At 34.6% G+C, this 15,260-nt stretch overlaps 1 protein-coding gene across 4 annotated transcripts in view; it reads left to right on the plus strand.

Annotated features, from left to right (window-relative positions):
• PARPBP (PARP1 binding protein) overlaps positions 1 to 15,260 on the plus strand; it is a 67,104-nt gene that overhangs the window by 15,973 nt on the left and 35,871 nt on the right. For all 4 annotated transcript variants that reach the window (XR_005370699.1, XM_038558857.1, XM_038558859.1 and 1 more), the window contains exons 3-4: positions 1,341 to 1,571; positions 7,554 to 7,661. Coding sequence is in view for 3 of the 4 variants with exons in the window: in XM_038558857.1 (XP_038414785.1) it covers positions 1,341 to 1,571; positions 7,554 to 7,661 (339 nt within the window). In the remaining variant the exon portion in view is untranslated. The remainder of the gene's footprint in view (positions 1 to 1,340; positions 1,572 to 7,553; positions 7,662 to 15,260) is intronic.

Consider the following 15,260-nt stretch of genomic DNA (forward strand, 5'->3'; position numbering starts at 1 on the left):
AAGAATGTATCAAGCTCAACACCCCAAAAACAAATAATCCAGTCAAGAAATGTGCAGAAAACATGAACAGACATTTCTCCAAAGAAGACATACACAGATAATGGCCAAGAGACATGAATAAATGCTCTACATCGCTTGGCATCAGGGAAATACAAATCAAAAGCACAATGAGATACCACCTCGCACCAGTCAGAATGACTAAAATTAACAAGACAGGAATCAACAAATGTTGGTGAGGATGTAAAGAAAGGGGAACCCTCTTACAGTGTTGGTGGGAATGCAAGCTGGTGCAGCCACTCTGGAAAACAGTATGGAGGTTCCTCAGAAAGTTAAACATAGAACTACCCTACGATCTAGCCATTGCACTACTAGATATTTACCCCAAAGATACAAATGTAGTGATCTGAAGGGGCACCTGCACCCCAAAGTTTATAGCAGGAATGTCCACAATAGCCAAACTATGGAAAGAGCCCAGATGTCTATCAACAGATGAATGGATAAGGAGGATGTGATACACACACACACATACACACACTAGAATATTACTCAGCCATCAGAAAGGATGCAATCTTGCCATTTGCAATGATGTGGATGGAACTGGAGAGTATTGTGCTAATTGAAATAAGTCAGAAAGACAATTATATGTTTTTTCTTGTATGTAGAGTATAGAAAACATAGGATCATAAGGGAAGGGATGGAAAACTGAATGGGAAATCATCAGAGACGGAGACAAACCATTAAGAGACTCTTAATTATAGGAAACAAACTGAGGGTTGCTGTGGGCATGAGGGATGGGGCATGAGGTAACTGGGTGATGGGCATTAAGGGGGGCATGTGATGTGATGAGCACTGGGTGTTATGTGCAACTGATAAATTGTTGAACACTGCATCTGAGACTAATGTACTATATATGTTGGCTAATTGAATTTAAATGAAAATACATTAGAAGAGCTGAAAGGAACTAAATATTAACAGAATCAAATGTTTCACCAATCAGTGCTACTTAAGTACTGCCCACACATTCCTCAACTGCCCACACTGCCCACACATTCCTCAACTGAGTAGAAGTTTAGTGAAGAATGACTATGTATTTGCTAATTTTGTCATGCAGAAACTTGCCATAGTTATCTTTTATAAAACCATCAAAATCTTTTTCTTTTATATCTGGTTTTAAAATTATTCCATAACTCAACTTGGATGTTCTCTTCAATAAGAATTTAATGTAGCCTTTTCTATTGAATTTTTGAACAAAATTCAATGTGTACTCCCATCTCAATTATAAGTAATGAGTATTCTGACATCCAACTTTATCTTTTTATTTTTGGCATTGTCTCTTTCAGCACAGTGGAGAATTTACCGTTTCTCTGAGCGATGTCTTATTGACCTGGAAATACTTCCTACATGAGAAGTTGAACTTATCAGTTGAAAATATGGAAGTGATTGACCATTATGAGGACATTAAGAAGACTTATGATGATTTCTTAAAGAAGAGTAATATGCTAGATCTGATTGATGTTTATAAAAAATGTATTTTGATTTCTAGTTGTGAATATAATGCCAACATATCCCCTGTAAGTATTTTTTTTTTAAATTCTATCTTAAATGAAAATTTGGCTAGATTTATTTCTATTTTAAACTATGGTGTTAGCATTTATAGTACCTTGATAATGCTTTTGCTTTTCAGATCATGTTAGAAATAGAAAATCCAGCTGCCTGAAAGTTAGTTATTACTGGAAAGAAATATTTCAGTGGTAAATTTTGCTGAAATTCTGTTATTATTTGGTTGAAACAGCTTCTTACTAGATCAAAAAATTTTAACAAAGAGATCAGTTCCAAATGTGTGATTTCTTTTTGAATTTGTGCCAAGGATTGCTTTTCTATTTTACTTTCTTGGTTTAATGTGCATCTGTTCTTTTGGCATATGTTGTATAAATTATTGCAATGACTCTTTATATGGATTAAAAATACTATTTCACTGAGATGAGGTATCTTTTGTGATGATAGTATGATGCAATAAAGATGAAGTTATATACTATTCCTTTTCTTTTACATGTACACATATTCATTGTTTTATTTTTTTATTGAATATAAATTTTAAAACTAATGGGATGCCATCCTTTGCAGTTTGGTTTTATATACATTAGACTTGATATATTTGGATGTGTCTAGTTTGTTTTAAAGTGTTGAAATGTATTTCTTTATCTTAACGTTTGCTGGGTACCATTAAAGTAGTAGTTAAATACTGGTAATAACTAAATAATTGTAGATATAATTAGAAGAAAATGTTTATTGCATTTTCTAAGATATTAAAATATTTGATAAATATTTCCATCTGATACTTGGAAATCATGTTTTGGCTCCTTGTAATAGAAACCTCCACAGTAACAGTGGTTTATGAAAATGGAACTTTATCTCATTCTTTTATAAAAGGAGTCTTAAGGTAAGCCTCTGGGGCTGATGTGATAGCTCTGTGGTTATCAGATACCGAGGATTTTTTTGTCATTCTGCTCTCCCATCTTAGTTTTTGACCTCTACCCGCAAGATCATTTGAGATCCAAGATAACTGTTGGAGCTTCAGATTCCTTATCAGCATTCCTAGTATCAGGAAGTAGCAAGGGAGCACAGCACTCTCCTTTCCTTTTAAAGAGACATATAGCTCTTTTGCTTCCATGTCCTTGCCCAAACCTTAGTTACATGGCACACCAAGATGTTAGGGGAGATGGAAAATAGTTTGTTTTTGTTTTTTTTTTTTTTCTGGGTAACATGCCAGAATAAAAACAAAATCTCTGTTACTGAGGAAGAAGGGGAGAGTGGATATTGGCAGGCAGTTTGCTGTCTTGGGCTCAGTGGGCTATAATGGAACCCTTTGCCCTGTTATAACTTTCTTTCCTTTCTTTTCTCTCTCTTTCTCTCTCTCTCTCTTTCTTTCTTTCTTTCTTTCTTTCTTTCTTTCTTTCTTTCTTTCTTTCTTTCTTTCTTTCTTTCTTCTTTCTTTTTCTTTCTGATTTTATTTATTTGAGAGACAGTACGAGAGAGAGCATGGGGTGGGGAGGGGCAAGAGGGAGAAGGAGAAGCAGGCTCCCTGCTGAGTGAGTGAGGGGGTTCAATGCAGGACTCTACTCAGGGCTCCCTCCCAGAGCCCTGGGATCATGACCTGAGCCAAAGGCAGACGCTTACCCAACTGAGCCACCCAGGCCCCCCTGTTGTAACCTTCTAAGACACCCAAGCATACATACAATATGGTAATGATAAGTGTGAGGGAAGATAATTTTTTTCCATTTCTCCCTACCTTATTTTATTTGCTTGTAGAAATAATTTTTGACTACTTTTCACATAGTTATTTTAGAGAGGCTAATCAAACATAAGTATTTGATTGTAGGAACAACAAAGACAATCTTCTAATAAAGCCAATGGGAGTAAAATCTGCCTGAGGTTTTTGGACACATTATTTTCATCTTATCCTTTGCTCCTAACTCTTATCGTAAACCTCTTCATTTAAGTGAATCAACCATACTATGAGATATATAGATCTACATTGGAGGGAGTTCTGTGTCTCCAAATGTCAACATGTTCTGCAGAACATCAGGAGTGGAGTGGAAGCTGCTGAGATGATAGTATGTGAAGTTGAAATTTTTCTGCACTCAAAATGGAAGATTTGATCTCTCATATTTGTTTGCTCCAGGGAAATTTCCAATGAAGAAAAAGTGAGCAGGAAGATAGATCCCTAGATTGATTTCCTCAAATATGCACTAAAATAACCCTAACTTATGCTATAAGTGTGTTTAAAGAAAAAAAACAAACAAACAAGGATTTATTTATTTATTTGAGACAGAGTGGGGAAGGGCAAAGAGAGAATTTTCAAGCAGATACCCTACTGAGCACCAAGTCTGATGCAGGGTTTGATCCCAAAACCCGTAAGACCTGGGTTGAAACCCAAGAGTCAGATGCTTCACCAAATGAGCCACCCAGGTGCCCCTGAAAATGTCTTTAAAGGTACATATGCTTACGTATCTTCGTTTCTTATTTATTGTAGCCTAAATAAGGCAGGAATTACGAGGAATTAAGATAAAGGTAAGATAAGGCTGTTCTGGTAGCATGATAACTTGAACAATGCCCCTTTCCCCTGTATTTCATACATTATAATTCCTCTTTTGGGGAACAAGGATGCAGGGTCTGTGGACATCTGGGAGCTTATAAGACCTTGGATTCTAACTGAAGTCCAAGTAGAAGACAGTTGGTACAGTTCGTACAGTTTGCTTTCTCATGAATTGAACAATTATCTGAAAACCATTGAAGACTTGGGCTGAGGAGAAGAAATAGTAGATCTTAAGAAGAGCTTAGCAGCCCTCAGAAATCTGGGAACTTCTGGGGAAGGTCAACAAATACCCTCTGTGAGTGTGCCAGGATTCTTTGACTCTCAGGAAGCCGAGAAGGAACTGAATGGGTGAGCATACTATTGGTGATCCTTCAAAGACCACAAGAAGACCTAAGAAGACTCTCCCTTGGTTTAAGCAGATGACTGGCATCCTGTTTATTTTTCCACTGATGCTTCATAAAGACTAGAGACTATTTCAGTTTCTATTGCTTCTAAAATTGTTATCACTTCAGGTACCTCAACAGTCAAGGCTATAAGCCCCAAAAAGCCAATGAAGAAAAACAACAGCCACTTAAGGAATCCCAGCAGCTACAGAAAGATGAGTTACCTCAGAAACACATGTGCCCAACAGAATAGAGCTCTTAGTGGTGAATGACAACTTGATTCCATTAAAGTAAGAAATTCAAGGATACACCTAAACATAAGACTTTCTAGGTTTAAAAAAAAAAAGAAGAAAAAAGGAAAGTTTTCCCAACACAACAGATGAATTCAGATACAAATTCGTATTCTGAAAGTCAAATAAATATTTAAAGCACAGAGAGAAAAGTATGAAGATGAAGAAATCATGAAGGAAAAGTTAAGAAACTTGGAGATTGGATTTAACATGACAAATGATAGGAATTCCAGAAGGAGAAAAAGGAACAGATGCAGAAGATGCCATGATTAAATAAAATATTTCTTGTAACCACATTTGTTATGATAAAATTTCCCTGAGTCTGTTAGTTTAGAGTCTTTATGAAGTTCCAGGCTATTGAAGAGAAAAGACTCATACGTAGACATCCTGGTAAAATTCCCAAACTCTTAAGGATGAAGGTAAATAAAAGTTTCCTGGTGGAAAGAATAAGCTATTTAAAAAGAACAAAAATTAGATAGCATGTCCTGAAAGAAGAGGGCAGTGACCTAAGGATCTCATTATTGTAGTTTGTTGGGGAGGCGGGAGCCGGGAAGTAGGAGGCATTATCACTTTTAAATGATGATAGAAATGGATCTGATGTGAGTATAGGAACGTGAGGTAACCATTAATGGAATAGAGAAATATAGTTAATATGAGGATAAAAAGGTATAAATCAGTAAAATTAATAATGTATCACAAAAAAAAAACCATTGTGATTTTTATGCTTACCTCAGAAAGCTTTATGCTTTATTATCTAGAATCCTTGTCAAATTTTTAGGTCTAGGAACTCCTTTGCACTCCTAAAAATTATTTAGGACTACAAGGAGATTTTGTATGAGTCATGTCTGTTACTAAAGATTAAAATTGAGATACATTTAAAGTAACAGTTAATAAATATTGATAACAAACCTATTACATGTTAATATGAATAGTATTTTATGAATAAGTTTTCCAAGAATAAATTGTGAGGCTAGTGACCCTGTTTTACATTTTTAGAAATATCTTTAATGTCATGTGTGATGGAAAATAGCAGGATTCTCATGTCTGCTTCTGTTTGGTATGTTGTTTTGATTGATATATCAAGAAAATTCAGATTCACATTGGTACGTAGTTGGAAAAGGGAGAACCTCCTGGGTCCCCTGAATGGGTCTTAGGAACCTCAGGAGTCCTTGGACCATATTCAGTGAACTGATCTAGAATATTGTACTTTACATGTCATTAAACATGAAAATAGTTTTAAACCAGAGGATAATACTATCCCATTTAAAAAAAATAACATTGTGTTTATGGAAGAATAAATCTTTGCTTTTAATATCTGTTCTGAAAACATAACCACAAGTGTGAGGACTACCTGTGTTCAAAATTTGTTAAATAGTAAATTCTTTTTGAAAAAGAGACATACCAAGAAACAGACTCTTAACTATGGAAGACAAACTACCAGAGCGGCAGGGGATAGGGAGAAACAGGTGATGAGGATTAAGGAGTGTACATCTTGTGATGAGCATGGGGTGACATATGGAAGTGTTGAATTGCTAGATTGTACACCTGACACTAATGTAATACTATATGTTAACTATACTGGAATTATAATAAACATTTTTTTAAAAAACAGTGATTTTCAGACACACCTTCCCAAAGGATTTTTCTTCTGAAAGATAATGACTGAATTATTTCATAACATCAATTTTTTAAATATTGAAAAGTTGCACTGTAACATCATTGGTGGTCATTAAATGTTTCTGGCTAGTATTTAGATAATAGGTATCTAAGTTGTCCTTTGTTTTTATTTTCTTTTAAAAATATTTTATTTATTTATTTGAGAGAGAGAGAGAGCATGAGCAGGGAGAGTGGTAGAGGGAGAGGGAGAAGCGGGCTTCTCACTGAGCAGGGAGCCTGACAGGGGCTTGGTCCCAGGAGCCCAGGATCATGACCTGAATTGAGGGCAGATACTTAACCGACTGAGCCACCCAGGCGCCCCCTAAGTTGTCCTTTGTAACAAAGGAGTAGAAGTCAAAACTTATTTTTAAAAAAGCAAATTCTTTTTTTAGTGAACTTGAATTTTGAGATTCAACCTATGAACAACAAAATCCTAGTCTTTCTAGTTCTTTTCTTTCTTATGATTAGCTCTGAGTTCCAGCTCATCATATTAGAAGAACAGTGGCAAATGCTATTATTGCCTTTTAAGAAGTATATATTGGTGAATTGTTTTCATTATAATTTTGCAATCGCTGAGAGGATAGGTGGTTTGCAATGTCATTAGGCTTTGTTAATTCCATTCATAGGTTCCCTCCAGGTTTGCTCATTAGGAATGGGGTATGCGAATACCTATGTGACCTTAGAGCCCTTAGAATAAATAATGTGGAGATGTTCAGTGCTGTGCCAGGGTGAAAGCAAATATCTCTTTATAATTATTTTTTATGGAAATTCTTATTTTGCTTGAAATATGCTGTTAGGACACTAGGTTTATTTATATATAAGTCCAAGATGAAGCATTTATTATGTGCCTTAGGTAAGCCCTTTGTCTTTAATTTTCTTCTATAAAAATAAAAGGCTTAGATTAAATTTCCATGGTTATCTTTTAACTCTCAATTTGTAAACTCTTTGAGTATGGCCATTGGAAACGGCAGCATTTTGTTAGAAAGTTTAATTCCATGTACACTCACTGTCAACAAAGATCGGGTAATAAAACTGTACACGGGATGACACCATGTAGAGCTTGGTGTGAAATAGTACTTATAGTTGGCATAGCGCTGTATTATTAGTAACCTTCTATGTTTTCTACAGAGTCAACTACGGGATTTTCTGTCTGGGAGACAGTATGAAGTAGCTGATGAAACTGATCTTTATGTACCAACATCACCAGTGAGTAAACACAACCAGGACAATGAAAAGGTACTGATAAATTATGAGTAAATTAAAGCAGGATATGATCCTCTTCAAATCACTATAATTTGATTGTACATTACAGTTATTTTGTTAATTTTTAAAAGTTTTTTTGTTTAAATAAAACTGTATTTGCAAAGAATAATACATTAGAGACTGGTAAGAGCCTAATAGTTTCTTCCTGGTTATGGGCCAAGGTAATAGACACTGTGTAAAAATAGTTCTCATCTTCCTATTTTTTTTTTTTAAGATTTTATTTATTTGAGAGAGAGAGAATATGAGAGAGATCACAAGCAGCATGGAGGGGTAGAGGAAAAGAAAGGCAGACTCCCCGCTGAACAAGGGGGCCCGATCCAGGGCCCAATCCCAAGACCTGCGATCATGACCTGAGCCGAAGGCAGATGCTTAACCAACTGGGCCACCCAGGCGCCCAGGTATCACTCTTAAGTCTCTGAAAAGTAGTTGGAAGGTCTAGGTTGCCAGAGTTCTTTGAATCTTTGTATTTGGTAAAGTCACTTATGGTTTTAAATGAATGATTCTTGGGAGGATATGTACAATTGAAAAATCTGTTCTGTCCCCTTTACAGTAGATAACTGATTCATCACAAATTGTGATAATAGAGTTTGTTGTGCAAACAAACCATAGAAAACGAACCACAGGTTTGGTCTAATATAATTTACCTTCAGTTAAATACTATGCTAGATACCTAATTAAATATAGTAATCCCTTACTAACCATAAGAGTTATGTTTATAGAAGTTTCTATGGTAAATAAAATCATTATTGATAAGATAAAAAATAAGGATGTTGAAAGAAGTAGTAAAATTACATTCAACATATCAAAATCCATCCTCTTCATTCAATTTGATGAATTATCTTCTTCATTCTTTTAGGAACCGTTGCTAAGGCAGATTCTCCCATAAGTCCTGTGCCAAACAGATAACACTTTAAAAAAAATTTGTCACTGGCCTCAAATAAATATCTGTGCATTTACTTCCTAGACTTAGTAATGTGCTTGAACATCTGCATCTAATATTTTTTCTGCTGTATTTGAAAGTTAAGTTTCTGACATCATGACACTTAATGCCTAAAGTCCTTCAGCATATCATTTCCTGAGAATAAAAGCATAATCATAATATTAACATATATAAGAAAACTTAAGTATTCTCTAATATCATTTACTGTCTACCCTATTTAGATTTCTCCATTTGTCCCTCAAATGGTTTTATATTTCTTTAGACTCTTAATCTAGAAGTATTCCCCTCCATCTTTTTCTCTTATTTATCTGTTTAATTTCTCCTGGTATTATTTATCTTGTTCCTGTATTTCCAGTAAACTGGAATTTTTATTCAAAAGCTTGCTTGGGGGCACCTGGGTGGCTCAATGGTTGAGCGACTGTCTATCTTTGGCTCAGGGCATGATCCCAGGGTCCTGGGATTGAGTCCCACATCGGGCTGCCTGTGGGGAGCCTGCTTCTCCCTCTGCCTATGTCTCTGCCTCTCTCTCTGTGTCTCTCATGAATAAATAAAATCTTTAAAAAAAAAAACACAAAAGCTTGCTTAGATTGAGGCTTAATGTTCGTAACATTGTGGTGGAGACACAAACTCAAGTTGTCCCAAATTGGCAGATATCTAGGATATAGATGTCATTTTCCCTTTGCTATGAGCAGAGATCTGTGGGGTGACATTGTGTAAATATCCTGTCCCCCAGCAACCTTTCACCTACTGGTTTTACACATGTGTTCATGATTGTTTTCTGAATCAATTATTTCTTTACTGTTTGCAGAATGGTGAGTTTCTAACTTTGTCATATCTTTATATTAATTTGCTGCCATTTCTCAGTAAAGCAGAGCTTGATAAGATAAAGCTATTTAGGGAAAGAGTTCCCAAAAAATGGCAGAGTCACAACCTAATTCTCTTTCATTATCAGTTTAGCAGTTGGGATAATATTTATAAGATGGAATGCAAATTAGATTTTTTCCTATTTATCTTCTTTATTATGTGTGTATTTATTACCACGGAATGATGAATTTTTATTTATTCAGTTTTAAAATTAATTATACTTATTAATCTTTGAGGCTAAAATGGAGGGATTCCCTTCAAGCTGGCTTCTGTGTCTTTTTTACATCTCCTATTAGACTTCTGAGCACTTCCCTTTTTTCTGGTACAAGAGAATATTTCAAGCCCATTTTTTTTAAAGATTTTATTTATTTATTCATGAGAGGCACAGATAGAGAGAGAGAGAGAGAGAGAGAGGCAGAGACACAGGCAGAGGGAGAAGCAGGCTCCATGCAGGGAGCCCGACGTGGGACTTGATCCCGGGTCTCCAGGATCATGCCCTGGTCAAGCCCATCTTTGTATGTTTTCTGCCCAGATATGATTCTTTTAGTGATTTTAACTATTTTCTCTTGCTTGAAATTAATTTTTCATTTACATTGTTTCCTTCCTCTTTTCCTCCTTTCCTCCTCCTACTGATAAAATGTTCACCAAATGCCTGGTCTTTCCTCATTGGTACTTGAGTACATTCATTTACCGCCAGAGTAGATCACTTGCAAATCTCCTCTATGATATCTTATAGGATCTACAAGGAGGAAATAATAATTGTTATTGTGCCTTTTAATTAAGAGAAATAAACTGATTTGTACATATATAAAATACCTAAGCATTTATAACTTTGGCTTACAGGTATAAAATGTTGAAGGGACATCCATGAGAAAATAGTATAGCATATAGAAACTAATGCATCTACACTGCAGGCATATAGTTTTCTCATTTAAAAAAACAGTGATAGTTTCATTGTGTGAATCCTCCACTTTTCTCTTGCCTTCCTAGGTTGTTTTCTGAGTATTTTGTCTACTAGTTAGCTAATAGATTAGGTTTTATGTGGACTTTTACAGTAGCAGCTATCCTCTCAACTATTTTTCTGTTACTTTCAGACCTCTAATATTTTCTTTTTGCAAAGTATTTTTGGAAGACAATATATTTCTATTAAAATTTCAAAGTGACTTTTTGGGTTGAAGTCTTACATAGATATATTTTGATCACAAATGTACCTTACTAATGCCACTCCAGAGTCATCAAATAGATGAATGGCATGAATTTGAGAAACGATACTTTTGTTTCCTTATTTTATTTTTCCTAAGGTTCTAAACTGCTTTAGAAATTCTGAAGTAAAGAGGGAGAAAATGGAGTAAAGGCCCAAAAAGAAAATCATCAGTTACATACAAAATTCTATCAATATATTAGTGCTAGTCCAACTTTTTTTTGTCATTATATGTAAGAATTTATGTGTTGACAAAGAAAGTAAAAAATACCTGTAGAAATTGTTAATCTCAATCTAGAAAAATGGACTTTCTTCAAATTTTAATTGAATATCTGCATTTCAGTAATAATTAAGGGATAAGAAAAGAAACTTGGAATTGCCAGAAAGCTTAAATAAAATTGTTCAACTTCTAAACAAACATTGCAAATACTTTGTGGTATGGGTTGAATCAGTTTATTAAATAAACAGAACATTATCTTTATTTTTGGTATCTTGGTAAAAGCTTGAATCTTGTGGATTTTTTCAATTTAGGCCCTTGCTTCTGGACATCATAACTGTATTTATGTGGAGTGCTTTTCCAGAGAGCCTCTTTAAAACACACTTGCAAATACAAGAGCAGGGAAACCATAACTGCCATGTTATATGACCATAATGATAGGGATAGATTTCCAATTGCAGCCATGAGTTAAAAGAAACACTCTTGTTTCTTGGAGTGAGCACTCCAAGATGTTTTTCCCTGATGTTTGTCTAGTGTCATAGATTAGAAGGGCAGAATTGGTTAGCCCTTAAAGAGCAAGTTGTAGATGTGGAGGTTTAAGCCCCAGTTTGTACCCAGTAAGGATCAGATACATACATTTTGGTAATTCTCATTTTTGGACATCAGAAGCACAATGAAACAGGGATTGAATGAAATTAAAAGTAGAAAGAGTAAAAAAGTTTGATTGCAGTGTGAATATAACATTTTTTCTGCTTTGATTTTTCACAAAATACGTTACTCTTGAAATGTGAAGGGATAAGAAAAAGAGATTCATATGTTTCAGACTGTTGCACTATGAGGTTAAAATGGAAACTTTTGTATTAGAGATTCACATGAAGTATTATAATTTACACTGAAAGTAAAGAATGCTTGAAATATAAGCAGAAAATTATGTTATGACTTAAGCTATAAAATTTTAGGATGGATCCTAAAGATTTTAATTTAGTTGTACCTTGGAGCAATTTTCTTTTTAAGGCAATGTAATATAAATATGTGAGTGCTTAGCTGATCCCAAGTAATTTTTTATAAATGGTTTTCATTTTGAAATATCTAAAATGGCCAAATATGTGTATTAAGTTTTTTTCATTTATCATTGAACACAAACTAATTGAGAACCTAATAACAAAAATGGATTGATTACCTACTACAGTGTCAGTCATTCTTTTAGGCTATAACAATACATTAGTTGCTCTCCTGGAACTCATGAAGTAGTAGAAAGATTAAGAAAATACAAAGCATTGGAAAGATCTATGCAGGAATTATAATTGATATGCATCGAGATGACAGGGTTATAAGAAAGGGAGTACATGAATTGCTATTCTATACTGGGATATCATGGGGCCTCTCTGCAAAGATAACATTTGTCTTACATGTTTAACATTCAAGAAAAAAATTTTTTCATAGGGCTAAAAGTAAAGCTTTTTTTGAAAAAAATCAATTTTGCCTAAATTTTGAGTCCATATTTAAGGTAACCTTTTCCTGTCCAGTAAAGTTTTTTTAAATTGACCCGGATTGCCTCTCATGTTTCAAGACTTGTTTTTCATAAGAAATTTAAATAACTGAAAAGCATGTTACCTTTAAAAGTGCTTTTAATGCATGTGTGAACTTGAGACCTCCTTAATAATTGTTTCAAGAGACTTCCTAATAATTTGTAATTTCTTTTGATTTGTAATTTTTTTGCTACCTTTTAAAGCTCTCTTTTATGCTTCCTAATTTAAAATTGATTAAACAGAATATGAAAAAAATTTAGGAAAGTATTTTCTTAGTTTACAGATGATAAATTATGGAGTCTTTAGCTAAGTTGTCAGTCACTGAAGGACTTAATGAATTTCATGTTTTGAGAAGGAATTGAGTATAGAATTTGTGGAGTCCATCTTTCTAAGAGAATAGGCAAGGAGATGATTTCAGGTAAATATGTGGGAGTGACATTTAAGAATTAGATACAAACAAGATTCCAGAACAAGAAGATGGAGTGTAAGGAGTTGAGAAGGTGATGAGAATTCCATAAAAAATAATTTAATTTTGATGAAATCCAACTTGTCAGTTTTTTCCTATTGTCAATTGTGCTTTTGGTGTCATGTGTAATAATTCTACCTAATTACCTAATAATTCTAATAATTCTACCTAAGTCATAAAGATTTTTTTCTTAGGTTTTCTTCTTAAGTTTTACAGTTTTATACTGTACATTTATACCTATGATCTGCTTTGAGTTAATTTTTATAAAAAGTGTGAGGTTGGGGTGCCTGGTTGGCTCAGTTAGTTAAGCATCTGACTTTGGCTCCGGTCATGATCCCAGGGTCCTGGGGTGGAGCCCTACATTGAGCTCCTTGCTTAGTGGGGAACCTGCTTCTCTCCCTCCCTCTGTTCCTCCCCCTGCTTTTGCGCGCTCTCTCTCTCTCTCTCTCTCTCTCAACCCCCTTCAAATAAATAAGTAAAATCTTAAAAAAAAAATGTGAGATTTAGGTGTGTTTCATTTGTTTTGCATATGGCTGACCAATTGCTCCCACACAACTATTGAGAAGTTGTCCTTCTCTGTTGTTTCTTTTGCACCTATGTCAAAAATCAAATGGCCATATCTGTGTTAGGTCTTTGTGAACTTTGTTTCGTTGATTTGAATGTCCCTTCATAAATACTATATTATCGTGATATTGTAATTTAAGATAATTTTTCAACATATTTAATATGTTGCTCCAATGTCTTCTGGCTTACTTTTTGATGGTCTGTTAACCTTATCATTGTTCCCATTATGTAATGTGTCATTTTGTTCTGGTTCTGATTCTTTTGTTGTCAAGATTTTTTCTCATCTTTGGCTGTCAGAGTTTAATTATACTACAGGAATGATATTCTTTGTATTTTTCCTACTTGAATAGCTTCTTATATCTATAAATTAATGTTTTCTACCAAATTTGGGTTGCTTTTGGCCATAATTAAATGAAATATTTTTTTCTGCTTCTGCAGGGATTCTAAGTACATGCCCCACAGAGCTCTATGGCTTTATTTATTTTATTTTTTTTCTTCTTTTGTTTTTCTGCTTTGGTGATTTCTATTTATATATTTGTAAGATCACTGATAGTTTTCTTCCACCTTCTCCAAGTTGTTGTTGAGCTCACCTAGCAAATTTTGTTTTGGTCATGGTACTTTTCAGTTTTAGAATTTACTTTCTTTATAGTGTTCACTTTGCTATTGTCTTTTCCACGTTAATTCATTGATAATATTTTCTTAATTCATTGAACGTATTTTGTTTGGGTTCTTTGAATATATTTGTACCAGCCACCTCAGTGTTTTGTCTGCTAAATCTAACATCTAGGTCCATTTGGTGTTGATTTTTATTGACTGCTTTTTATCGTAAGAAAGGGTCACACTTTCCTTTTATTAAATTGTCCAGTAATTTTTAGATGAAAACTAAACATTACAGATAATATTTTATAGTGATTCTGGGTTTTGTCATGTTCTTCTGAGGACAATTGAATTTTTATTCTAGTAGGTAGTTTTCTTGCCTGGATTTCAACTTCATATTTTGTCGCCTTGGTATGTAGCTTTTTGGATATCTATTCTTACAGTTTCTCTTTGCTGTTTTTTGTTTGTTTTGTTTTTTGGGTTTTTTTTTAGGTTAGCTTTTGTAAATCTTTCTTTTGCCTGCCAAATATGACAGTCAGCCAAGGATTTGGGAAGTATGGAGCTCATTGTTTCCATGGATTCCTTTTTTCTAGGGATTTTCCTGAATTTTCCAGTTGTTCTGACAAGTTTTGGCTCTGTACACCTAAAACTTCAAGCCTGTCCAGCTTTAGCTTTCTGAAACTTCAGCTACATGCAGTTGTGGAATGCGCTCAGTTTAGCAAACCTTCCAACTCATAGCTCTGGTTCCTCATGGCTAAATCTTTCTTAAATATATTTCTTTTTGGTTTTTGCCTGTATTTTTGATGGGCCCTCAGGAGTCTCCTCCATGCTTGTGTAGTTTCACTGTTAGCTAGGGATTTTGGCTCTTTATACTCTCAATTATTTCCAAGATTTTTCCCTTTAAATTTCTAGCTGCTTTCCTAGCCCTGGATTCTGAGGGCACCTTTATAGTAACTTTTATCTGTGCAGCCATAGTCATGAAAATTGGGCCAGTAAACAACAAACTTCATTCATTACCACACCACCTTCCTTGCCTTTTTTTTAAAGTAGGTTCCATGCTCAGTTTGGAGTCCAAAGTGAGGCTTGAACTCATGACCCTGAGATTAAGACCTGAACTGAGATCAAGAGTTGGATACTCAACTGACTGAGCCACCCATGTACCCTTGATTTATTCCCTTCTTATTGCAGTTCTGT

The sequence above is a fragment of the Canis lupus genome, chromosome 15 (genome assembly GCF_011100685.1).
Source record: "Canis lupus familiaris isolate Mischka breed German Shepherd chromosome 15, alternate assembly UU_Cfam_GSD_1.0, whole genome shotgun sequence".
Taxonomy (NCBI): Eukaryota; Metazoa; Chordata; class Mammalia; order Carnivora; family Canidae; genus Canis; species Canis lupus.